This window comes from Anopheles moucheti, chromosome X (genome assembly GCF_943734755.1).
Source record: "Anopheles moucheti chromosome X, idAnoMoucSN_F20_07, whole genome shotgun sequence".
In the NCBI taxonomy this organism is placed as follows: domain Eukaryota; kingdom Metazoa; phylum Arthropoda; class Insecta; order Diptera; family Culicidae; genus Anopheles; species Anopheles moucheti.
The window spans coordinates 10,319,768-10,346,272 of NC_069142.1; the positions used below are offsets into that span (position 1 = coordinate 10,319,768).

General features: G+C 46.9%; 3 protein-coding genes across 3 annotated transcripts; 2 read left to right on the plus strand and 1 right to left on the minus strand.

The window, feature by feature from the left end:
* Window positions 1-204: 204 nt before the first annotated feature.
* Window positions 205-8,242, minus strand: LOC128306759 (splicing factor 1). Its single transcript, XM_053044364.1, has 6 exons — window positions 8,070-8,242; window positions 7,262-7,854; window positions 6,763-6,954; window positions 6,623-6,698; window positions 2,920-3,072; window positions 205-2,840 (listed from the first exon to the last, which is right to left on the minus strand). The coding sequence occupies exons 1-6, from the start codon at window positions 8,174-8,176 to the stop codon at window positions 1,568-1,570; spliced, it is 2,394 nt and encodes a 797-aa protein (XP_052900324.1). The 5' UTR covers window positions 8,177-8,242; the 3' UTR covers window positions 205-1,567.
* A 1,281-nt stretch (window positions 8,243-9,523) lies between these two features.
* LOC128307251 (zinc finger and BTB domain-containing protein 18-like) lies at window positions 9,524-16,651 on the plus strand. The gene is made up of 4 exons (XM_053045013.1): window positions 9,524-9,716; window positions 11,901-12,587; window positions 15,998-16,060; window positions 16,146-16,651. Exons 1-4 carry the CDS (start codon window positions 9,524-9,526, stop codon window positions 16,649-16,651), a joined length of 1,449 nt encoding a protein of 482 aa, XP_052900973.1.
* Window positions 16,652-19,675: 3,024 nt separating this feature from the next.
* Window positions 19,676-26,085, plus strand: LOC128306525 (adenomatous polyposis coli protein-like). Its single transcript, XM_053044061.1, has 4 exons — window positions 19,676-23,556; window positions 23,637-23,794; window positions 23,869-25,097; window positions 25,166-26,085. Exons 1-4 carry the CDS (start codon window positions 19,676-19,678, stop codon window positions 25,745-25,747), a joined length of 5,850 nt encoding a protein of 1,949 aa, XP_052900021.1. The 3' UTR covers window positions 25,748-26,085.
* Window positions 26,086-26,505: the final 420 nt, after the last annotated feature.

The window sequence follows — 26,505 nt, forward strand, 5'->3', positions numbered from 1 at the left end:
GAAGAAAAATATAATACTTTAAATAATGTAATAAATATAATAATAAATTATAAATATAATAAATATACTGCATTACAATTCTCAATAGCTTTTTTTATATTAAGACCGATGAAACCGTAAATGTTTACGAAATAATTGCCATCGGAATGCAATGCGGAGGATCCAGGCTATGCTAAACGAATATAAAACACAAACGAAACGAAATGCACACTGTACCTGGCAAAATGGACTGCCCTAAAATATTGGTTTATTATTCGAAAGTAGTTCATTTAGTTACATGAATGTGTTGTTGCGCAATGCAAACGAATGAGACACGAGCGGACCCAGAGGAAGGGAGGTGGGGGGGAACAGGACCCCCAATTCCCCAATTTTACTTTTGCCCTTTGCTGCCCCTTTTCGCCCTCCTTTCTCTTTCTTCCTCTCTTCCATCCTGCGCTATGAATCATTGAAGGAAAGATATTAGGAAGGAAAATTAAAACCATAATTACTTAAGCGCTGCTAACCATTTTATATAGTATATAGACACAAAGAGAGGAAAGAAAAAACAACGTTAGCGATTATTTTGCTTTCATTGTATGTGTGTGTGTGTGTTTGTGTGTGTGACTGGGTACGTGTGTGTATGTAATGAATGAGACAACATTACAGAAACGTAGCCGCGTACGCTTCCGGATGATCCCTTCTATTTGTGTTGCCTATTATTGCGTATTATCTCACCGACTATATCCTGCATTACGCCTAGGGGAATTACTAGAATTTCTTCACTGCTGAGAATTGATGTGACCGACGGGCACGTGTAGAAGCTGATACACTATGAGAACAGATCAGGTGTTTGGTATTTGAACCCACCATTATGCGCTAAGGAGGGTAAGTAAATTAAAAAATAATCCTTTTTGAATGTTTGTCCATTGTTTTGCAGTAGCGGTTACCGTAATGTCTCCTTGTTTTTGCTTCGTTTAGCATCAAATGATTTGCGGTTTTGTTTACTTGCCTCGACCACCCGCGTTGACAGAGAGAGGTACATGGAACTGTGTTATTTTGCGTGTGTTTTTTTTCAGCACACATTATAGCGGGCCCCTACCATCCATATCTCCCAACAAAAGCCATTTCAGCAGTTTGTTTAAATTTCAGTTGCGTAAATCAACCGTAAACACTATACACTTGGTAGAATAGTTACAATATGGTGGAGCAGGTTGCGTGAATTTGAAGTAAAATACAATTTTCGTGTGCAACATAACGTGTAACGTATACAGCACACACCGGAAGGTAAAAATAAAATGGTAGAAAACTAAATTCCTCAAAAAATTTCAGTCGGAATTACCAGCGTTGCATATTATTATAATACCAAGGGTGGGTATTATAGCACGCAAAAATATGATAATTCCTTGGTTTGTTTTGGGTTCCCCAGCACGATGTGTCTTTCCTAGAAGTGTGTGTTACAATTAAAAAAAAATATTAATATAGTTCTATAAAATATAGCTGATCAAACGTCCATCCAGAATTTGCATCATGGCGGCTGTAGTGTCTCCCATCAACTAACTAAAACCCGGAAGGACGGAAGGTAAGCAAATTAGGAGGGTGGTGGTGGTGGTGGCGGCGCTAAAATGTGTGATGGCATGCCGGAAATCGGTGGTGGCGGTGGTGCCGGCCCGGGCGGCGGTGGTACAAACCCGCTCGGTGCGGGCGGCCACCCGGACGGCAGCATACTGCCGGTACCCTTGCCCCACCCGCCCAAACCGGGCGGTGCGACACCGGCACTGTACGAATGGTGGTTCGGTGCCGGTACCATCGCGTCCCCGTTCGGTGGTAGGGGTGGCTGTGGTGGTGTCCACTGCATCAGCGACGGGACGGCCGGTGGTGGCGGCGGTGGTGTGGGTAGCGATGGTGGAATGGGTGGCATCGGCATCATCGGTGGCCACTGGTGTCCATTGCCGGAGTTAGCACCACTGCCACCACCACCACCACCACCACCTCCGCCTGCAGCACCACCACCATTGCCATTGCCCGACTGGGTGGTGTTACCGTTATTGCCGCCGTTTGACGTTTGTTGGCTGTTGCCCATCAGCGAGGGTGGATGGTGCGGTGTTGCCATCAGTGGGCGTGGTGCCGACCGCGGTTCGAACATGTTGTAGGAACCGCGTGACCCACCGTTTCCACCACCCCCGTTACTGTTCCCACCACCGTGACCGTAGCCGTGGTTGTTGTCCTGCGGCGGTGGCGCCTCACCAAGCTCCGCCATCAGGCTCATGTACTCCTCGTCGATCTTCGTAGCGGTGCTGCCACCTCCACCGCCGGTCGCCGGTGGTCCACCGTGGCCGGGACGTTTGCTGCGACAGTCGCGCGCAATGTGGCCGGTACCGCCGCACGCCGAGCAGACGATGTTGTTCGTGATGTTCGGTTTGTCCGGGCACAGCCAGCTCTTGTGCTCGTTCGAGCCACAGTTGTTGCAGCGCGGTCCATCCGTTTCCCGCAGCGTACCGTTCAGCTGCGCCAGCTCACGCAGCTGCATCCGGCGCAGATCGTTGTGCCCTTCCGGCACCTCGATGCCCTGCCGGATAACGTCCTTGATGCGGTCGACCGCCTTCTTCACCGCTTCCGGGTTGCTGGCGGTGATGAACGCGTGCAGCGGTTCGTCCTCACCCGGCAGCGGCTGACCATCCTTACGCCCTACCTTACCCTCCTTTACCGAACCCTTGCCGCGTATGATGATCTTCGCACCGGTGTCCTTTTCCATCGCTTTCAGCGTGTTGCCGCGCGGACCGATCAGCAAACCGACGAAGTTTATGTCCGGATACTCCTCCTGCGGGATCAACACCTTGTCGCTGACGCGTATTACTGGCGGTCTACAAAAAAAAAGAAGCAAAAAAGGATTAACATTGCGTTTACCACGCACATACGCTCCTCAGACCGAACGACACTTACTTGTAGTCCGAAGGGGGTTTAAAGTCGGGATTCAGTGACTGCATGCGCTGAATCAGCTGGTGGCGCTGTTCCTCCAGCTTCTTGCGCGTGCGGAACTCGCGCGTGTTCAGCCGCTTACCATCGCTACTGTAAATCGGTTCGGGCGACGGTGACCTGCACGGTGCGAAAGCGAAGAAAGCGGTACGAAAAAAAAAAACATAGAACTGGCGGTTATTTAACTGGATGTGTGTAGGGTCCACTGATGGGGGGGAAACGCTCGCAAAACGGGCAAGACCCTCCACCCCCTTCCCCATGAAGCGTACACGGGGCAGAGGAGTTCGGAGTTCACAGTTTCTCGAACGAACGAAAAGAGAGAAAGAGAGAGAGAGAGAAATCGAATTATTATTATTAAGTGGCTGTTCACGATAAGGTGGATGCGAACGTGGCTGGGCACGGTGTACCGTTCCGCCGTGGTGTGTCACGGGCAAACTGAAAGTTGATCAATTATTATTGATGAAACAGTAGAGTAGATACACAATTAATAGGCTTTTCTCTCTTTTGCTGAACGTTGTTCACACATACAAGCGTTATAATAGTATGGAGGATGAATCCTTTTGCCTTCTCCCGCAAACGCGCCGTACACACAACTACCTTCCCTTAACCCCCACTCACGCACCCAACCACGTACAGCACACACACACACGCGCGGCACATGGTGTACATGTTGGGTGGGCGTGAAACAGGCGATCACAATTTTAGTCCTTTGGAAAATTGATTAAGTTCTTATTTTATAATACTGCAACAGGAAAAAAGCACTATTTTTCTTCTCCTTTTTTTACATTACAGTTCTTGTGTATGCGCTTGTCTACATATGTGTAATGCGTGTGGAATTTACTGTCTACCGACCGACACACACGCACACCCACACCAAGGACATAGCCTTACTGTTCACATACTCTAAGGCACGGTTCGGTACACACATCGAGTCGCCTAAGGTTTCGCTTGCAACCGCTATGCGTGAAGGATCGAAGGAAAAAAAAAACGGTATATTATTGCTTTCCACGTACATGTACAATCGGTTAGAACATACAGGCCTTAGTTTGATAAAAAAAATATAAATAATTATATAATTAGATATTTTGTACTGTAAAGTAATTAGAATTATTTATGCCTAAGCCTTGTAAAAAAGAATGGGGGGTAAAAGTTTTTGTCATTAGAAAAGAGAAAGAAAAAAAGGAATATGTTAATGTAATCCTTTTAGAATCGCTACGTATAAGTATACCGCTCGCTTTCAATAACGGAGGGAGACCCTGGGAAGAACATACACACCCAACCCTTCCCTCCCCCTTGCACCCGGACGCACATGCCCTCACACTCGAACACACACTCACACACACACACACACACACGCACATTCATCCCCAACAATGGGACGGTATTGTGGGGCTCAATCAACTGCTCTATTGATTCAGTTTGCTATCGGAAGGAACTCCTAATCTCGAGAAGATGCTGCGTGGATATTGCACGGGAACGAAGGTAAATGATACTAATTAGAGTTGAGAATAATCACTCTTTTCAATGATTTGAATCAGAATCAAAGAGTGGGTTTAAAGATTTGAAACCTTTACTCACTCTTTTGAGATTCATTAAAAAGCATTGCAGTGCACAAATGGTTTTACCACTCTTTTGCGGTTATGCTCACTCTCACTCTCTGTGCCGACTATAAACTTACTCAGGAGTGAGTAAAACTGTTTTATCACTCTTTGGATTATAATCACTCTGTAAGAGTGAGTAAAAGAGTATTATCACCCTTTTGAGATTGTAAACACTAATGATGAGTGAGCCATCGTGGTTTGTCACTGTCTTTGGGGTTTACTGCCCGAGTGAGATTACAGAGTGATTATAATCTAAAGAGTGATAAAACAGTTTTACTCACTCCTGAGTGAGTGTCTAGTCTAGTCACAGAGAGTGAGAGTGAGTATAAATACAAAAGAGTGGTTAAAGGAGTCAAAGAAAACTCTTCGTGCCGATTTATACTCATTCACTCTCTCGAAGGTTTCAACTCACTCACTCACTTTTACTCAGCGTGCACATCTCTAATACTAATGTTGTGCTTAATGAAGCTTTCGAGCAGAGTCATACATATGTATCTTAAATATGGAATTATTCAAATCAGCACTCGACTCACAGAAGATTCATGAATCCTCGGAGTAGTGGCGACTCAGTTACAACCCAAAAAGTATAATGTGAGCTCATCCGGTGATGTTTATAACATTGTAATGTTTATAACAAATATTTGGCAAGTGTTCTGTATTTCATAGACAACATATTGACAAATGTTCAATCAAAAGTTAGTAGAAGTAGTTGATTGGAAGCATCTTCTTGCATTATGATACGTCAAAAACATTCAAAATTGTGGCAAAGAAATGTTAAAGAATTAATTGCTTTCCAAGCCCTGTTTCTATTTTACGACACGAGTAGTAAATGTATTTGTACGTATGTGCGAGTGGGAAGAGGTGGGAGCTGTGCTTAATGCTGGAACAAAACAGAAAATTTCCATCTCTCCGACACGGTTTGCGCCCGATTACGTGATTTGTCCGATGGCTTCAAGTAAAAGACAGAAAACAGAAGAGATTACAATATTCATAAAACAATACACACACACACACACACACACACATACGAGCACACCCACGCACCATCTTAACGGTTTCGTTTGCCCTAATGTTGCTCTTTCGGCCCTCAAATGAAAATAGAAAAACAACCGGTTAGGTATTGGTGACACCTGTGCCGTGCTTGTGTGAGTGTCAGGATCTCCGTAACACCGGTTGGGATATAGTTCCCGTGGAGCACCACACATCGACTGCAGCGGAAACGCCATTTTGTGTTATCAATGTTCCTGGAAACTTAGAGATTAAATTCGTTCCTGGTGAGTGCGCATCTTCCAAAGATGGAGCGTATGAATGGGGTGTGTGTAAGATCATATGTAAATATGGCCTCGGTCACCGCCATCAATCCCTCGAAGGACACGAAGCTACTTGGGGGAAGGTAACCTGTTTCACTAAGGTCAGGGTGTCTTGTCCACTTACGTGTCCCGCTTCACAACGTGGTGGAAGATTGTTTGGATGGTGGGACGATCAGCGCAGCGCCAGGTGCTTTTCAGTTTGTTGTTTTGTCAATCAAAACATAGTAAATTAGTGTGCTTAAATGGAGAATTCACGTTAAACAGTCTAGACATTTGATTCGGGAGCTAGTTTTCCCCTCAATGCGAAAGCAGATACAGGACGCTACAGGCAAAGACGCATTTCTCTCCATTTATCGTTAGTGCTTATTCAAGCTGTCCTTTTGATTAACCGATTCAATCTTGATTGGGATTCTAATTGGATTGGCGACTACGGTCGATAGAGCAATGATTGTGCGAACATCATTCTGGTATTTACACAACGATAAAGTCGCTTACTGCTCACCGTTCTTCACGCTAGAAGGAGGCGATCCGGTGTTGAGAATAATGCGTTACATACGAACGGAGGCGGAAGGGTAGTAGTAGCTCGATCATATTGCACTGTAACCCTAACCGTATAGCGAACGAGTTTATTTCACCCACGCCGTCGTGTTACGCTAAACGATTTTTATTTTAAAATCTGTGTACTTTAAGAGGTTTGTAGGTAAGAATGAAAAAAGGCATTTTTTAAATTCATTAGTATTGCTGTTGTAAAAATCTAACCTTTCTTCCGGGTTCTGCGGTATCATGAGATCACCCGTACGTAGCTTGCGGCTGATTTCCTCTATTTGGAGTTGCACTAAAATAAGAAAGATGCTTTTAATGTACCGTCCCCGGAGCAACCAACGCCTCACGACGCTTACCTAAGTACGCTTCCTGCTGGTCGGGTGTCAGCGTTGATGGCAGTACCGTTGGCATACCGGGAATGAACGTTTTATCGTGATCACCACCGGCCCATCGCGACTTTTTCTTACGTCGCCGGGAAGATTCACCGCCCTCACCGCCGCTGCTGTTGCCATTACCCATCGCTTGCGAACCGGGAACGCCGTTCTCACCTATATCGAACGAACAGAGTTAATATATTACTCAATTGTTCACACGAATCGATATCTAAATTTATCTAAATTATGCGTAAAAATTAAATCGTGCGGGTACTATTCAAACCTATTCCAGATTTGAATGACTCTTCACAGATATGAACGACTCTTCTCAAAAGGCAGCGATACAACACTAGTGTTCAATCTATTATATCTATTGTCGCACCCTGTGTAGTTTTAAATAACAAATTCCATGTTTCCCTTAAAGAGATGAATGCAGTCGGAAGATGCAAAGATTTCTAAAAGCAAACACAACAACAATTACCTTTTGATCCGACCGAGGAGCAGCTGTTTTCGTTGTGCTGCTCGAACAGTGCCTGCTGGGTTTGGATTTGTTGCTGCTGTGTCTGTATCTGCTGCTGTTGGCTATAACTGTTTAGTAATTTAGCAAAGTCACTCGCTGTCGCCGCGGTTAGCAACATCGTCGAAATAACGTTCTGCGTAAACTCCATGCTCTTGTACTCATAGTTTTCCGGACTGTCCATCCGGACGCTGCTGCTGCTGCTCTCGAGCGTTCTGCGCGCGTCCTCCGTGTGCTCGCGGGACCGGTGACGGTGGTCCCGATCGTCTCGGCTACCACCACTACCACTACCATTTACACCACTACCGCCGCTGCTGCGATGCTTCCGGTCCCGGCTGCGACTTCGGCTGCGTCGTTCTCGTTCGCGGTGCTCCCGTCTGCGGTGATCACGCTCCCGGCTGTCGTCACGGGTCCGGCTGTGTTTTCTACCGTGCCGATCCTTGCTGCTGCGGCGTCCATCGCGCCGTTCGTTGCTGCGCTCTCGGCTCCTGCTGCGGTGTCGTTCTTTTGTGCTGAAGTTACCCTTCTCCGAATACCGCTCCTTGCCCTCGTACTCACTGTGGATGAGGTTGAAGAAAAAAAAATTCAGTTCGTGTTTCCAACGCCTAAGCAAGTTCTTCTACCATGTTAGTAAGCACTGAAAACCAAAAGAAATGCATTTCCGGCCATAAGACATGACCGCCCATATAGAATGGAATGTAGAAGTAGGGACAAAAAAAAATCCCGGAACAGCGACGCCATGCTACGGAACAGGGCCTTTATTTTGACTTACTTTTTGCGTTCGCGTTCCTTGTCACGCCCTTTATTTAATCCCGACATACTGTTGCGGGATTTGCTGCTCTCGTGATCACGGTCCTTTCCTTTCGACTTATAACTCATCGCATTAAGCTACGTAAAAAGTATCCAAAACCAAAAATATGGTGCACAATGCACGAACCGCACGAAATGACGTATTACGAGCAAAAGCAAACCCCTTTGCTCTCCCACAACACACTGGTCTATTATTGTAATCTTTCCAGCAAGCCGTTTGCATTGACATTTGATGCAAAAGAAATCTATCGGAATAAATTCTGTAAACGAAATTCGAACTCTTTTATTTAACAATCGCAACGGAAATGGAAAATTATAGGTAAATAGAATAAATATTAAAAAGTAAATCATGTAAACATTGAAGACCATTGTGATGGTTCCGACAAAAATGGCAGCAAGGCGAAAATAGTCGCCCCGGTGTGGCGAAAAATTAAAAAAAAACCTGTCGTCGTACAATTCGTTGAAATTTGCGGAGTTCGAGATAAATGTGTTTTTGTGGATTTTAATTTTTTATTTGATCGATAGTAATGACAATAAAAGAATTATAATAATCTTCATCGACGGGAAATTGTGATTAGTCTGTGCCAATTTAAATGACAGAGGGTGCACGTATATGGTTATTTTACATCCGCATTGTTCATACGTCAACCAACATTGGAAATTTATGACAGTCTTCGGTTTAAAAACAACTGAAACTTCAACATATTTTTCAAAAGCAAAGTGCATGGAGATGTTTAAACTTTTCAATGAATGTTTTGTGGTTTTAGAAGAAATTGAAAGAATGCAATGTAATCTTGTTTGAATATATTCAAAGTTATTAAAATTATCTTCAAAAGGAACTGAACATGTTCCAGGCAACTAGTCTCATAAATTAAAATAAATTATAAATGCCGGATTGATTTACCATTAAACACTATTTACTCCTCTGAGTCAGATAATCGCAAAGAATGGTGTGCATTTGTATTCATGGCATAATATTCACGATAAGTGGAATTGTATGAAATTATATGTTTAATAAAAATATTAGAGAAGTGAATAGATGTGTTCGTATAGATTACATATAAACATGGTCTTCTTCTGGTGCTAAACATGGTAAACATGGTGTGTGGTAAAACACAAAAACTCCCTGCTGTCATCATGCCATTGGCAGATGGGTGCGACACGCCTGTCTTCTATCTGCAAAGCCTTCGCCCAAACAAACCCGTTGAGAACTTGTACTAAAAATCAAAGGCCTAACTTTAGGCCTAAGGCTTTAGTACAAAACGGCTGTTATCGTGCGTGCGAATGCTGCATGTTCAGTTGCATTCGAGTGTTTGAGCCGGTTGGAAGTTAAACCGTGCTCATTTTACTTTTCTTGGGAGTCTTGCGTGTGTTTGAAATTGTTTTTGTTTTGTTTTAAAAAGAAAATACAGCACCATGCAACAAGTTTTGTGGAAAAAACATTTTGACGAGCTGTACGGTGCAGTGAAAGACATTTTGCATCACCATTCGTACGAGGACTGTACGATCGTGTGCGAGGGCGAACTGTTCCGGGCGCACCGATTTTTACTGGCGAGTGTGAGCCCATATTTTCATAAAATTTTGTCACAAAACGACACAAACACAACCGGTAAGAAGTGTAAAGTTGTTAGTTATTAAGTATTATAGTTATGTAGTAATGGAATTTAGATTGATTCAGTATCTGTTTTCTATATGCGAAAGTAATAATGACAATTCTAATCAGTTTGAAGAATTTATACTGCCATAAAAAGTAAAAAGTTTGTATTTCAAACATTTTAAACTATTTACAAGCTATTAAACCACTCCAAATAGTATAATAACAGTAAAGGCTTACACATAGAAGAGCTACTTATATTCAAAAACATTTTCGTAGAAGAGAATATATCAACTTGTATATATTAAATAGCAACCTTAAATTAAATTTTTGACGGTTGTTTTGGTTATTTCACAGAAAATATTGCTCTCAGCATGTTTTATATCACTTTTCTTTTTTAATTAAATTTTACGAACGAATCATAGATGTCCCACTACCTGAGATATGATCTCAGGACTATTCCGTTGGTGTGCCACGTGTCACGGTTAACTATATGTCCCACACGAAATGCTTTCATCTTCTGAGAAATCAACCCATAAAAGAGTTTGCCAAGATTTGAAGTACTTATTAGTTTTGTATCAAATCTATCTTTTCAGAAGAGTCAATCATACGAATCCCGAGTGATTCGAACTCATGAATTGAATCACTCAAACGACTCCTAAAATATTACCGAGAGAGTATTGCCAACTCTCAAAATATTCATGAATCCTCATTCAGCAGTCCTGAAAGAGTTATGCATTAATTAAAGAGTCACAAATCCTTTAATATTTACTATCAACTAATTTTCAAGCACTCTATTCTTGCTTGTAATTCATACATTCAATTCGATATGGAATCATGAATCTTTAGGGAGTCATGAATCTTTGAAGGTTAATGAGTCATCTAATGAATCACATATTGACATCACCATCTGTGATCACCTCCTGACACATCGTTGACAATTCGTGAGTCTTTGAGCAGCCATGAAGCTACAGAATATAGCTACAGAGTCATTTATTCAGTTTAAAGATTCAGATTCTTAACTTTGATGTACCTGAAAAAATTGGTAAAGACGTGCTTAATCAATGGAAATGATCACATAGTTTGCCGATATAGAGCACGACGGTGTAACAATGTCTCGTACGAGATCAACCATAACCTTGGTACATATCCTGAAGAAGACATTACGGCCATTGCGTTACCATATCTACAACAAATACTACAGCTTTAAAGATTGTCTCATCATGCGCATTGTATATGGCGCACTATGTTGTCGATACATGGGAAACCATCTTCCATTACAAATCGTTCAAAGATAGATTATCTTGTCCAGCGTAGGGTATATGATAGTCGATAGGCGCTGTTTTACAAGATACGCAAACGGGTACGGCTACCGCACGACGGTATGTACATTGGTGATGCTCTTGTCGTCTGTCATGTCACTTATCGTGTTGTACACGCACCGTCGCAGGAGAAACATTTTCTCCGGTAACCGGTAAACCCGGCGGTACACGGTAGCTCCTGTGAGGCTGTCCGCGTGTAGTTGTGCTGGTTCAATTGTACAAATTATCGCTTTAGCTTGAGATAAAGGCTTCGGCTCCGGCGTGTAGATAAATTGGTTGATATCACTGTGACAAAAAGAAGAAAACAAAACCTCGCCGTACTTTGATAAACAGGTCCGAGTTGTAGCGTGTGTATCGCCCGGTGTATCGGCATTATTGGGTAACTGAAGTTATCATGGCTTCAACTTCAACGGCCTATGACAACTATCCTGACGACATCTGTGTAACGGGCCAGGGTGCCCTAGGTGAGAATAGGCATTGAAGTAGCATTATCTTTTTCCTCCTTCTCTTCCTCCTCCTCCTTCCATCCCCCCTATCTTTGCAATGTCTCGAGGATCGCTGCTTGAGAAGAAGGAAAAAAAGAAACAACTTTGGGCTCTAGCCGTATCGTACCGTCGTTGGCTATCATACGTGCATTAAACTGATATCAGCGTAATGAAGTGTCCCTCGGGATTACCGCTAATAGATTTATCATTCTCGATATCACGCGTGAATGAGTGCTCCGGTTGCAATAGGCCCGATTGTGTTTCGATACCACATTGTGCTCTGCTGATAGGACGACGCCCGGACCACGTGTCGTGTTCGGCTGCCATAATGAAGCGTTTTTTTTTTGTTCCGACATCTCTTGTATGTATATCGTTCCCATTTTTCCTTGCAGTGGTGCTGAAGGATGTATCACCGCACGTAATGCGCATCATCATGCAGTTTCTGTACTACGGCGAGGCAACCATCTTTAACGGCGATCTGGAGAATGTGGTGGCCGCCGCCGAACATCTGGACATGATCCCGGTGGTTGCGATGTTGCGAAACCAGGGCAAGGAGCAAACGCACAATCGGTCCACCGGTAGCTATCTGGGTTATGACGTGAACACGCTAGATCACGCAGCGACACCGCCCAGGATAAGTGTACGGTCGCAGTATATGGCGCCAAGGAATCGCAAGCGCATCGCACCGGACTCGGACGATGAGCAGCTGACCGATGGGCAGGGCCTCAGTCCCGTGGAGCTGACGATCAACTCGGGCCGGGAGAAGGACCACGGTACGCTACAGCCGGCATCACCGCAACGGTCCCAGCACACCGGGCCACTGTCGCCAGTGAAGCCGGAACCGACGCCGGTACGCGACCCAGAGCTTACGCCATCAATCCACGATGCAACAATGTCACCCCGCACGGTATCGCAATCCTCGTCGGTCGACGAGTCCGGCGACAAACTGTGGCCGTACTACGACAGCGTGGGCCTGAAGTTGCTCACCAACGCCGTCCAAACAACGTCAACCGAAGCGGACAAGCGGAAGCAGAGCGTCGGCAGAAATCCACTAACACCCTGTGGCAAGACCGCACCAGGTAAGTGGTAGTACTTCCGCGAAAGAGGGGCAAAAAAAAAACGCATCATCCGAGTCACAATCATCACACTCATCCGCATACGGACACGGAGAAGCTGTTCGTGATCACTATCAGAGATGGGCGAGTACCGTGCGCCATATTAGTATGTAACAAACCCGCCGTAGGGATGTCCGGGAATGTGTTAGTTTATCCTCCGCACGGTGATAAGCAATGCTTGATGATAAGGTTTACGTGTTTACTGTTTACAACAACTTCTAATATCAATCATTTCTCATCCCTGTAACGCTAACGGTGCGGTTTTTGCATGCGGTGCCCCAATGCATCAGCGGCGGTGTGTTACTATTTGCGTCGAAGCGTTTGGGGGGCGCACAGATAGCTTTGCCCAGCGTCCCGCATCGTACCGTACTCGTGCTCAATATCATAAATATTGTTCATCCGTATGCCAAAGGTTAGCACACCATATTGTGATCTCATTTTCATCCATTTCATGCTGTAAGAAAAAAAAAGAAGGAATAATACCAAGAAATTATTGCCTCGTAGGATAGAGTGAAGGCACAAACGTACTCCGCGGCATCCGCGAGGATCAGTTTGTTTGTCTATCGAGTGCTGGGTGCGCTGATTGGTGGAGCCGATCTGCCACAGCCTTAACCAGCAATTCGATCAACGGTGGTTTTATTATCACCAGCCGGCATTTGCTCGCTAATGAGCTGCCCCTGTGCGCGCTAGGACAAGATGCGCAATGTACGTACCCCGGGCTCTGTGTTGCAGTGCAGCAACGATAGAATGTGTACTGCCCTAATCCCCTACCATTTTGTCTCCCGGAGATACCGCACCGCATTGGGTAGTTTTTTGAAGTGTCGATAAACGTCGGGTAATATCGGGGTGTACACTACTTTAACACCACCCGAACACCCGAACAACGGAACGCAATCCAAGCAATCTTGGATCTGGTAAAGTACCTCGCAGCGCAACTATCGGCTCTATCCAAGTGGAAGACGCGTTGCACCGAACCGGTGGATGCGCTCCCGGGAATGTTCTACTGAACAACCCAAACGACATCGATGGGCCGCGATAAGTCTCGTTTGCTGATAAAGGATAAAGCCGAACACTCATTGCACTGCACATAAACACACCGTACCGTAAATGGTGGCTTAGATAGGAAGGGGGCTAACCCGGGTGCGCTTGTTGAGCCTGCCCGGGCCAACAATCCTCCGACACAGAAACTTCTCTCCGGAACGGTCCAGATAGATAATAAGCCGGTTACTAAGATAGTGCGGAGAAATGTAATGACGTTTCCTGCTTCGTGTTGCGCACACCGTCTTCCGTTGACGATCGATTCCGCTACCCTGCCGCGTCCCACACACATCACATCATCTTCATCATCATCATCATCGTATTGGGTTGCGTATTGGTCGAAGCAGATCCAGTCCGGGTCGGGCTTATCGGATGACGCTTTTCAGATGAATCCTCCGTAACTACACTTCGCTTCGCTTACCGAGCGCAAACAGCATCGCGGACTGATAATAACCTTTATATTCTCATTGAATCCTACATACAAACACACATACAAGCTTTTTTTTTTCTTTCGCTTCACCTTCCAGCTGGGAAGCTTTGAAGGAGTTCGTGTGCAATGACATACGCTCGATAGGCGGCATGTAATCGCACGCCGGTGGGGCAAGGTTTGAGGTTAAGCCACCGTGTGCGTGCGCAGGCCTGTGGCTGGTTGTTTTTCGGGATGATATTTGGGCAAACTTTGTCTTCGCGTCGCTCCGGAAACGACATCCCGCCAGCCCGTTTTTGATAGTGATAAGTCTCGCTGAGTCTCCATCCTGTCGGTCCGCCCGTACCGCGTATATGATCGAGGCGAAGGTTAGAGGTTGAACTTTACCCATTCCGGGCCCACCGTCGTACCGCTTCTCCAACGCTGTTGCCGTGTGTCATCTTCACGCGTCCGTGTCGCTGCGGTTAAAGCGGATCGGTTTTTATCAACTGCGGTACTCAGCGTAAGACCATCGCAGAATGGCCCGAACATATTAGTCGTACCGATCTTCTGTGTGTGTTTTTTTTTAAGATCACTCCGATCCCATCCAAACGAATATAGAACACAATTCGGTCTTCGGCTTAATCTATAGCGCACTTAATCACTTCCGATGGTTCATAATTTTAATTCGGGTGTCAGGCTTTTTTTGTTTTGAACGCAATGATGCGATCCCGCGTATCGCTTTGGATGTTGCGCATTCCTTACACGACGAACATGAGCCTGCGAGGGTAATAATCGGTACATCTTGGTGGTAAATCGCGGCGAGGGCAGAGAGGGAAGTTGAGAGCGTTCATCGTTCTGGTAAATAGATAGAGGTAATTATAATAAAAAAATGTCCTGCTTGGACAAACCTCACTGCAACGTTTGTGGCGTACACGCTTCTATCCTTCGTTAGTCTTTTCCGAACACTACGATAGGGCATGAAGAAGCGTTGAATGTCGCTGTATACGGGGTGATAGCACGGTTTTGCCGCCGGGTTTTTAATGACATGTTTGCAAATACCTTACGAATCCACATCTCTTTCCAATCTCGCGGGTCGAACGATCGTGCAACCATCAGCAGATAAAAAGGAGCATCAGACTCGTTATCAATGACGGGAAAACGGGAGGGAGAGATGCGTCTAAGGCGAATGGCATCAGAGGGATTTGAGCAATTCGATGATGCTTATGGTTCGTGGCAGATTATCAAGTGCTCTGTTTTATACGGCTTTTAGCGATTAGCGCTGTATGAAGCATCCGTTATGGATCAAAATATCTCGTTTCTATTTAGAATTGAAATAGCCACTCACAACTGCTTCATTACGAACTATCCAGTACTGGATTTCCGACAGAGAGCTCAAGTTCCATAAGTTCCAAGATATTTGGGTTTTATGGATGACGACATCAAAGTCATATCTTCATAGAGGTGTTAACGTATGGTACTATACGTTTGAATGTAGTTTGGTCAAGAATCACTTGAATAATAGTAAATTACCTAACAATAACGACAGTTACGTACAACTTAACAAGATGTCCTCAACTTCAAAGTTCCTCCGAAGCTCACCCTTGCATTACTATCTGGTAGAGGTTTGACAGACTAACTAAAACTAGCTGGAAGACCAAATAAGAGCGAAGAAAGTAGTAAGATATACTGTTTTTCCTGTCTTTTATTTAGATCCCTTCCATGTCTGTACCGAGCCCTCATAGTACCTCGACTATACTGGGAAATGCATCCCTTCTACTACACTACAGTGCATGTACTCATTAAATACATCTCAGTTCATCAACCTTAGATAGCTGTTGGTAGTAGGTATGCATGCCGCTATAGCCATCCCCATATTGTACTTAGATGCATCATACTCATCCGTATTTAATCTGTCTACTCGTTACAGCTGTATATGACCATGTCTCACGTACAAGCCTGACAGATCACGAAACACCACACCTCGCTACAAGCAAGCAAACGCGATTGCAAATCTATACCACCTAGCGGTCTATTTTCATTTCATTCCATTTCGTGTCTGCTCTCTCATTTCACAGTGACGCCTGGGGAAAAATGGTTCCAGGGCCGGTTAGAGTTTATGCTGAGCCAGCGTGGGAAACCGCTGCTCGTACACGATGGTCACTCGTTCGGCATACAGTACATCCGGAAGGACAAGAAGTACTGGCAGTGCAATCTGTCCCGAAAGTACAACTGCAAGGCGCGGGTAACGACCACCGATACCGGCGACATCATCGTAACGAACAACGAGCACTGCCACACGGAGATCCGTCAGCATCTGCGCAAAGACTACAAGACGATGAAGCTGGCCGCCTCACTCGCAGCTAACCGGGGCCTGTCGGCATTGCCACTGTTTTCGCCCAAATCGTTAGCGCTACCGAACCTGGCCAACGCCTTCCTGCAGTCCGGTGGGGCAGACGCGACAAACCTTTGCCACACCAGCCCCAATGCCAGCCATCAGAGTGAACCGGCGCAGGAGCCGGGCAGCCTCAACCTCACCATCAACCAATTGATCAAACGGGAGACGGGCAACTACAGCGAATGACGGCCACCGTTCGACGGGCCGCTGTTATCAATCTCCGTAAGCAACCGGGGCTGGGACGTAATCTGATCCAGGCCGCGAGCTTCGATATTCGGCATCGATGGCAGTGACGAATAAGCCTTATAATGCCATTAGATACAATGACAGATAAGTCGAATCTGTAGCTATCTACATAACAAACTAGCCTTTAGTTTTGGTAGCTGGATCAATGATCGATTCGTACCGTGTCCTGTTCGGCATCTACATTCTCAACTAACCCTTCATAATGGCACAAACGCACTGACCAACTACTCCATTGAATGTGGGACCTGAGACACGCACGCGGAAAGACATTGATTAGTATGCACATTTGTGCAAGTACATGCGACTGGAAGGAGCTATTTCCAGCAGCTCTGCCAAAAGTATGGTGTTTGTCTTGAGGATTGAATATTTCCTGCTGTGTAAAGTTCCTACCCAGTGTCTGGGTCAGAACTCAGCTTATCTGATCGGAACTGTTACTGCGAAGTTGAATATATTTTAGAATTCTATAAACGACTGTTTACAGCAGCTGCCGGATATAGGCAAGGGAGCAAACAAAAAAAACTAACACACTGTTACCTGTATCTTAAGTACACGCTCAATACTCATTAACCCGATTGGACACTGGTGTTGGTTTTGCAGTGTATTAATTTCCTTCTCGCTACAGGTGCATGCACGGAGGGAGAGCGAACCAATATTGAATTGCTGAATAATGTTATCTACGGGTTTGATTTATCGAAATGCTATCGATAAATGACCCCTGTAGAGGACAGCTTCTATTGCCTTTTCGCAATCTTTTAGGGGAATCGAAAAGTGATAACTCCTTTTTATCACATCATTAGTCGCTGCTCAATAACAATGCTGAATCGTTACTACCCTTGTAAAACTGGGTTTTTTTCCTCTGAGGTTATACGCTTCATGATAATATCGAAATAACTTGCAAAGGAATTCGTCCGCTGTTTTGCTCGGTACATTGAAATCTGCTACGTAAGTTACACTTACTCTATCAAACTTCAATGTTGGACAGATTGATGTGATATTATTTCACAAAAAGAGCTAAACTCAGTAACAACGATTGGTGGGCATCACATATTACTTTCCGTTTGTTTTTTTTTACTAATATATTATATTAAGTAAGCTACTAGACCAAAAGAATTCCAGTATAAACTTTCCTTGTCAAAATAGTTTCAATTTAGTTTAAGATAAGGCGAACGGCAAGCGAGCTGATAGCAGCTTTATTCTTTTTTTATGCTAGACTTTTAAATGAGATCAATTTTTGTTTTGTTTACTGTTTTGTACATAAAATACTCAAAGAGAGTATGTTGACACGTGTGCCAAATATATTATCTCAATAAAGAATAAACGAAACTGTGAGTGATTTCGTTGGTAGTCCTTCTTTAATCTATGCTAACAGCGTTTAAAATGGAAACGGAAGGCTTTACTACGAATCTATTTACAGCGTTTTCGATCAGAACATAATGATAAATAAAGATTAATGTACGTGGTTCTACTTGAACGGCAGATAACGCAATACACGAGTTGTTATTCTTTGGTATAGCTTTCCTTCAATCATACAGGCAGGCCATCTTCTAATCTCGTTTCTCGATAAGAACAGACGCGCCATCGACAATTGTAAGATTAATCAATGGCTGATATTAATCCACTATTGAGTAATTGTCGATTATATGGGAACATATGTCTATAGGCTGTAGATTATGCTAGCTTGGCAGATATACAAGATGGAAACCGTATCGTGCTCATGTCTAAATAGTTGGTAAAATTGAGTCTTTTCAGCTTCTTGAAACACAATATTTTCACCTAAATTAATTTTGGGCAAATATGAGATGATTGTGTACAATATTATCTGTTTGAAATACACGTGTCTTTTTTTTTAAAACCCAGATGAACATGAACCCCTTTTGAAACGCACAATTTTATATTCGTCCTGCACGTATTGTACTAAAAATAAAAATCAAAGCAAATTCAGCAAATTTTGTTAACCATTCTGCACCATTCAGTTAAACAGCAGGTGAAACATGGATTTACTTAACTAATGTAACTCTTGTAGTGTAGTATTGAATAAATGTGGGTTGGGTAAAAGCCTTTACAATATTGGAAACCACGATGATAAAATTGTACTAAAATGTACGAAAAAAAAACAGCGGTACGCACCCAGACAATGCAGTATAAACGCATGCTGTCACGCTGTCACCCAAACGCTATGGAATGAACGGAGCAGCAAATGAAAAATCGATATTCTGCTCTCTTTTCACACATAAACGATACGGGTGGGTTTATTCTAAACGGCTGAAGTAATTATTGCTTTTGGCTAGGGCAGTGAAAAAGCTAGGACGTGCAGAATGTTTCCACTGATTGTGTTCGGAAGCGCTTAGAAATTGGTTCTGTTTTGTTACCATCAAATGTTGAGGTAAGAAAACGACAATTTGTATTCTGTATGGGGCGCCAAGCAGTGTGTTTTATTTGTAATTTGGTTGAATTACCTACAGGGTTGGCACTCAAAGCTTACACTTTTAAGCCTTGGGAGGACAAGCAGAACGCAACGAAAAGAAAGCCCTTGAAAACCCTTCGCAAAATTAGAATAACTATTAAAGGAACACCGATTGAGCAACGTTTCGAAATGTGTTGAAAAAAATCAAACAGCAAAAGCGTGGAATTTAGTGCGTGGATGCTTTTCCCCCAGTGTTAGTATTCAAGTACGATCAAGAAAAAGGCTTCCACAAATGTCCGGTGTGGTAAAGCGATGGCGGTTAGCACGTCCCTGGTGTGTTGTGGATGTAGTTGCAGCAAGTTACATGGTCAGCCTTTGTTAGCGATGGCCAGCAGGAAGAGTGTTATGCAGAAGAAGGGCTACGAATATTTGCACAGTGTAATTTTAAGCACGGACAATTCATTCATTCTAGTTGCGAATAGCTAAGAGCAATAGGAATTGTGTACATTCCCCAACCCTGTGTGGGACGGGCGTGTGTGGGTGTGTGTGTGTGTGTTGTGATGCCGAAACCGTCGGAGGAAAGTTACGGCTCGCTCGGAAAGCCGGATTCATCCCTGGACGATGATTTCGAGCTGGACGAGCTGGCCGTATCGCGGAAGCCACATTTTCTCGACTACGACAACAAACCACCGGCGGAGCTGGTCGAGCAGCACCATTGTTGGAATGGAGCCGGTAAGGAAGAGGAGATGGTGGTTGGGGAGGAGAAGAAGCAAGAGGAGGACGTGCCGTTCGGCACAGCGGTGTGTGAACATTCGTTCCTTTACCAGCGTACACCGGTGGCACCAGAAGGAACGGCCACCATACCGATCATGAATGTATCGTACGATGTAACTACAGCAACTGTCACCACACTAAACATCCTGCCGGCCAAGAAACAGGGTGGCGTGGTAAACGGTACACGAGGCGGAGGTGGTACCTGGCCACTAAAAGAACGGCCCGTAGCAATGTCACCACGACGGCAACAGCAACAAGAGCAACAACCCCAGCAGCAACATCATTCGCTGAATCGGGGCGAGTTGGGTGAGGTTGGTCCGAAGATGGAGTGTGTCTACTCGTTACTGTCCATGCTCGGGTCGACGAACGTGCTCGAGATGTCCTGTAAGTTTCTAGAGCTGTCACGTAACGAGGAAAAGTGTTCCGCACTGCGCCGTTCCGGCTGTGTCCCACTGCTGGTGCACATCATACACAACGAACCGAACGAGGTGGCACGCCGGAACGCGCGCCATGCACTGGTGAATGTGGTTCGATGCAATGTGGACGAAGGATCGGCTCGGCGGGAGCTCAAAGTGCTCCGACTGATCGATCAGCTAATCGACTATACCGACTTGCTGAAGGAGCAAACGCGCGAAAACGGTCGCCCGGAAGTGGAAGACACGGTACTGCTGGAAAAGGAACCGCCGGTCGGAAGCGGATCAACGACGGCACCGGATCCGGAACGTCATCCGATACAGGCGATAGGGACGCTTGCTAAGATAAGTTACGACGAGGAGCACCGGCACGCCATGTGTCAGTTCGGTGCGCTGCAAACGATCGCTTCCCTCATCCAGCTGGACCATCACGCGCACGGTAGCGCAACACCCGATGCGCTGAAATGCGTGGAGATGCGCCGGTACGCCAGCATGGTACTGACCAACCTTACGTTCGGGCAAGGCAACAATAAAGCACTGCTGTGTTCGAACCGCGAGTTTATGCGGTCGCTGGTGTCGCAGCTTAGCTGCACCGAGCTGGTACAGGTGACCGCGTCCGTGCTGCGCAATCTATCCTGGCGCGCGGACGCCATCACGAAGCAGACGCTGGTCGAGATCGAAACGGTAACGCTGCTGATGGAGGCGGCCATGCGCTGCACGGTGGAAAACACGCTCAAATCGATCCTGTCCGCGCTCTGGAACTTGTCCAACCATTGCGCACAGAATCGGGCCAAAGTTTGTGAGGTTACCGGTGCGCTTGAGTTTCTGATCGATCTGCTCACGTACGAAGCGCCGAGCAAGACGTGGAGCATTGTGGAGAACGCGGGCGGCATACTGCGCAACGTCTCTAGTCATATCGCACAGTGCGAACAGTTTCGACGGGTACTGCGGGAGAAGCAGTGCCTGAAGTTGCTGCTCGATCAGCTCAAATCGCCCAGTCTGACGGTGGTGAGCAATGCGTGCGGTACGCTTGGGAACCTGTCGAGCGAGAACGATGACGATCAGCGTTTCCTCCGGGAGCACGGTGCAATACCGATGCTGCGTTCGCTCATCTACAGCAAGCACAACATCATCTCGAACGGATCGCGGCTGGCGTTGAAGAATCTTCAGCAGCAGCAGCAGCAGCAGTCGCAGCGTCCACCGGTAGCACCCGCGACGAACCTTCACGAGACGCACCCGGATGCACCGGGATGGAACGGGAAGGTGGATGGTGTGATAGTCCAACCCGGCAAGGGTGGCGGTGGATTGCCGGGGTTGAATGTAAGGAAGCAACGTGCCATGGAGCAGGAGCTGGGTTGTGCTTTTTATCGGAAGCAAACCGACACAGCGCAGGAGACGGTTGGTGAGGAGGTGAACACGGTGGGGGACGGTGGGTCGTCACCGGATCGCGACCCGGAGCCGGAAACGCCCATCAACTATGGTTTATCGGAGGAACGTTTGCATCAGCACTCGTACGATTACCAGGTAACGGACATTGATCAGCTGACGGACTATTCGCTGAGGTACGCCGAAAATCAGTCCGACTCGGAAGAGGAGGACGAGGAGGAAAAGGACGATGAAAGGGGGGTGACGTATCGGCGGCGAGCGAGCGGAACCGGCGATCCGTCGGTGAACGTACTGATGCCGGAAGATTCGGTGAAATGTTATTACACCGAGGGTACGCCTCAGATAATCTCAAGCGCCACCTCGATGAGTGATCTGCGTGCGGTTGTGTCGGGATCGCAGATGAAACCGGTGGAGGCGGAATCGGCTGCCACGACGGTGGTCGTCGTGGCATCCGACGAAGGTATGGTGGGGGTGCCGGTGATCAAGTCGAACCCGATCCCGATCGGACGCGGGCTGGCCGTTGGTGACGATATGGGCTGCAACACGCCGGACAAACCGTACAACTACTGCGAGGAAGGCACGCCAGACTTTAGCCGCGAGGCATCGCTCAGTATAATCGATTTGTCGCACCATCCGGACGAACGTAGGGCCGACGAGAAGCAACAGCATCAGCAACGTGAGCTCGATAAGCATCAGCAGCAGCAGCAGCAGCAGCAGCAGCAGCACACGAAACTACCCACCCCAACGGCAGTAGTTGTCGGCGATCCGAACGGAAGCATTTCTGGTCCGGTGGGGAAATCGGTTTCGTTTCTCAATACCGGTGGTGCCGACGAAACGCCGCTAATGTTTTCTCGCACCAGCTCGATGGGTTCGTTATCGAGCGCTGAGCCGGCCTGCACCGACGACAAGAGCTCGATCGTGAGCGAGTTTAGCCGGATGGCGTCCGGTGTGATGTCACCGTCCGAGCTGCCCGATTCGCCGACCCAAACGATCCCACATTCACCGCATCCGCAGCCAAAGCGACCGATGCTGGCGAAGACACTGCCGCCGGACGAGAACGGAGAGGGCCGCACCAGGGACTGTGGGAATGGTCGTGTCGGGGGCGATGATGGTGTGGGTGCGTTCGCGGATACGGTCAGCAAGTTTAACGTCGAACACACGCCGGCACAGTTTTCGTGCGCCACAAGCCTCAGCAACCTTAGCCTGGAGGAGAAGGACGAAATAAAGCAGGAGGTGGAACAGCAGCAACATCATCACGGGTTGTTGGAGACTCGAATGGAGGACACCGATGGTGTACCATCGCAACCACCAGTGCTGCCCAATCCGGCGGATGTACTGCTCGGTATGATGAACGGCACGACAAACGCCACTACCACTGACGAGGGTCACGCATCCGATGTGGACTCAGATGCGGGTGGCGGTGAGGATGACGAACTGCTCGCATCGTGTATCAGTATTGGCATGAACAGTGTCGCTGCGCGCAGTGTTGCCAAACAGCAAAGCTCGTTCCAGGCGGGTTCGTTGCAGTCACTCAGGTATCGGGATGGTAACGAGGCGGGAAACGATTCGGACGACAGCTCCAACCTCTCCGACAGCAATGACCTGCTGGAGGAGTGCATCTTGAGCGGTATGCCAAAGCCGAAACAGCAGTCCCATCCGCTGATGCCACCGGGCGGGCCCGTGGTGAAGGAGAACCCGTTCAAAATGATGCGCACAAACCATACGATGGTGGCACCGGCAAACGATGAGCTGAACCCGTTCCACATTGAGGATAGCCCGTGCAATTTCTCCACCATCTCAGCACTGTCCGAGCTGACGATGGCATCCGACACGAATGCAACCTCGATGCACGACAAATCTCTCGAAAGGTAAGAGTGTTTGCTTAGCAAAAACAATCTACAGTATAAGATATTTTGACTTATGTACGCTTTCCTACACGCTTAAACAGCATCGACCGTGAGCTGATTGATTCCCTGGTGAAGGATGGCTTTCCGAAGAAGCGGGAGCTGGTGGTCAGTTCACCGTCGATCGAGTCCGAAACGGACGATCATTTGCTGGACGAAGCAATTGCAGCCGGTATCACTGGGAAAGTGCAGCAGGCTCGTGGTAAGATATTTGCTGGTTGAAATTAGATAGTTTCTTCGTCTCTTTTTGCTACAAATTTGTGCTAACTTTTTCAGGCAACGGTACCGATGGTACGAAGCAACCGAAGAAGGATACGTTCGGGCGTCATGAGGCAACGACGAGCGGTGGCTGGATGTCACCACCACAGGCGCAACCAACCAATGACGATAGCCTGCCGGATGATCTTGACGATTCGGAGCAGGAGGAAGACTACCAGCTGCTGGTGGAATGTATTCAGAAGGGTATGCGTCCGGTCGGTCCCGCAAAGGGTGGTGCACCGTTGGTCACAAACTATCACGACGGTGAGGAGCAGTTGTCACTAACGGTGGGTGGTATGATGCAGCGCTCGAACCACACCAACCCGACCAAGCAAACGTCTCATCCAAAAAACGTGCAAACTACGCCTGCGATGTCGAAGGGTGTCGGTGCCTTCGAAGTGTCGCCAGGCGTAGGAAGCAAACAAAGCTGCTTACCATCGGTCCGGTCAATCAACGGTGGCCGGCGGCAGCGAGCCCCGGAAGCGAAACCGTCACCGGCGGCCCGTTCCCAAACGGATATGTCCGACAGCACCGACACACCCATTTACTTCAGCCTGCCGTCATCGGCGTCGAACACGGCCGACAGCATCATCGGGGTGGCACCGTCCGGCACGATCACCGGGGCCGACATGCGACGGGACCACGAGCGAACAGTGGCGGGGGAGGTGACCATGTCTTCCGCCCGCACAGTCCTGATTGGGTCTGAAAAGGATCGGCCGGTAGGCGAGACGGCTGTAGGCGAACTCCCCATCGATGGTGGTTCCTGTGCGAAACACAAAAACCCGGAACGAATGCTCCAGTCGGTTGAACGGCTTACGCAGGAGCTTGTGGCGCAGGTGGAAGAACGTCACGGGCGCACGGAACCGACCGAGAGTGGCAGAAGTGAGAGCGTTGCGACGTCTGATTCGGCCGCATTAGAGTTCAAGATAGGCGAGGTGGTGACGAACAATCAGAGTAGTTCTGGTGTGGGGTTGAACGGTTATCTTCCGGATAATGCGCGGGTGGTTGATCTGGAGGAAGGTAATCTAGAGTGCGAAGAACCACCATCCATCCTGTACAAGCTGTCTATGTCGTATGTGCACCACGATGTCGCTGGGCCCGGTACACACGATTGCACTTCGCTCGCACCGATAGAGGAGCAAACGGATCGGGTAAAGCCCGTACGCGTGCCTTCGAACCCTGGTACGCCGAGAATTCAAAAAATGCAACGCGAGTCCACCATTACCAAGGAAATAGATGAGGGCAAGGTAAGTTTCATTTCTTATCGGCCAATAGTGCCAATACCGGTATGTTCAATAATCAATTTCTTTTTTAGAGTAAACCTCTTAGAGCATCACCAGCTAAAAGCTTGAAGAAAGAGACTGATCAGACTACATCTATGAAACCGGTCGTGGAAAGCGTTACAAAGGTTGTGCGCAGTCGGCAAGCTATGACGAAGGTTGTCATTGCAACCGGTAAAGCTAACACGAAGCCATCACCGGGCAGCCCTGTACATCGGCCGACGGGGAAAACGATCTTGCCAGTGCATTCGCAACGTGCGAGCCCGAACGTGACGGGCGCGACGAAAAAGCACCGACCGGAAGCAACGGCTCCGAGGACCCAAACGATCAAACCGGCGGCTGGTATCGCACGACAGGATACGTTCGTGCTGGATAAACCGACCCTCACGGTGCACGTTCCGAAGCCCATGCCAAAGGCGGGTTCCACTGCGACCGAGCAACCGGGAACGGACATTAAAAGTAACTCAACTGCTTCCAAAATTCCTTTACCAAAGGGTGAAAAAATTAGCAAACCGTCGAGCCGTATCCCGCCACCGAAGCGGACACTCGCTGGCAAGCAGTCGTCCAAGTTCGGTGCGCAGAAATCCCCCCCGGTCGGTGGCGTACTACGGAAGTAGATGTGAGTTTTCTTTCGCATTACATTGAGGGTGTGTGGTGAAGGCAACCCAACCTACGTAACTCGTGTTAAGGGTAGCAATTTAAACATATACTTTACTAACAAAACATTATCGCAATGCTTAATCGTTCAGCTTGTTGTGTATGGTTTAATTGTACGAGTGTACCATGATAGTTAGCCTTCGCTCTTTCCAGTTGAGATTAGATTATCCCACAGATTACGGATGTCCATTTATTTAAGACGTACGTCAGACAATTATACAAAGCGCCCGAAAGAGTGGCGAAAAATAGAGATTTAAAATGATTTAAAACATATTCATACTTATAGCGACACAATCTAGTCCTCCCGCTCTGTGTAATTCATTTTGTTCCGGAGCCCGGGTTATTTGTTTTTTTTTTCATCTACACGCGGCAGTTTTGCACGTGTGGTTACGCGTACACAGACAACCATCATTGATATATTATCGTCGCTTGTACTCAACGCCACAACTGTGACTATGAAATAAGAATGTATTTACATATAAAGCAGAGTTAGAGAAGAAAACGGAAACTATAATACGATCATCAGTATAGAATAAGTTACCTTTGCCGCTTCGCAAGTATAATAATCTGGTAATTTAACTTATATGCGTACACGGTAAGGAGCGTTAAGGAGTACGATCAAATGTGGTAGCATACGGTTTAAGATTGGCCCGTAAAGCCATTTACCCTAGCTTCAAATATATATATATAAATAAATATACACCCGCCATAAACGGGT

Bases quoted from the DNA above. Each gene is read 5' to 3' on its own strand.
- LOC128306759 (XM_053044364.1), bottom strand. From the start codon at position 8,176: ATGAGTTATAAGTCGAAAGGAAAGGACCGTGATCACGAGAGCAGCAAA. The intron at 7,855-8,069 runs GTAAGTCAAAAT...CCTCATCCACAG, and splicing joins AAGGAACGCGAACGCAAAAA to TGAGTACGAGGGCAAGGAGC. The intron at 6,955-7,261 runs GTAATTGTTGTT...CGTTCGATATAG, and splicing joins CTCCTCGGTCGGATCAAAAG to GTGAGAACGGCGTTCCCGGT.
- LOC128307251 (XM_053045013.1), top strand. From the start codon at position 9,524: ATGCAACAAGTTTTGTGGAAAAAACATTTTGACGAGCTGTACGGTGCA. The intron at 9,717-11,900 runs GTAAGAAGTGTA...TTTTCCTTGCAG, and splicing joins AAACGACACAAACACAACCG to TGGTGCTGAAGGATGTATCA. The intron at 16,061-16,145 runs GCAAGCAAACGC...CTCATTTCACAG, and splicing joins AACACCACACCTCGCTACAA to TGACGCCTGGGGAAAAATGG.
- LOC128306525 (XM_053044061.1), top strand. From the start codon at position 19,676: ATGCCGAAACCGTCGGAGGAAAGTTACGGCTCGCTCGGAAAGCCGGAT. The intron at 23,795-23,868 runs GTAAGATATTTG...TAACTTTTTCAG, and splicing joins GAAAGTGCAGCAGGCTCGTG to GCAACGGTACCGATGGTACG. The intron at 25,098-25,165 runs GTAAGTTTCATT...TTTCTTTTTTAG, and splicing joins AGGAAATAGATGAGGGCAAG to AGTAAACCTCTTAGAGCATC.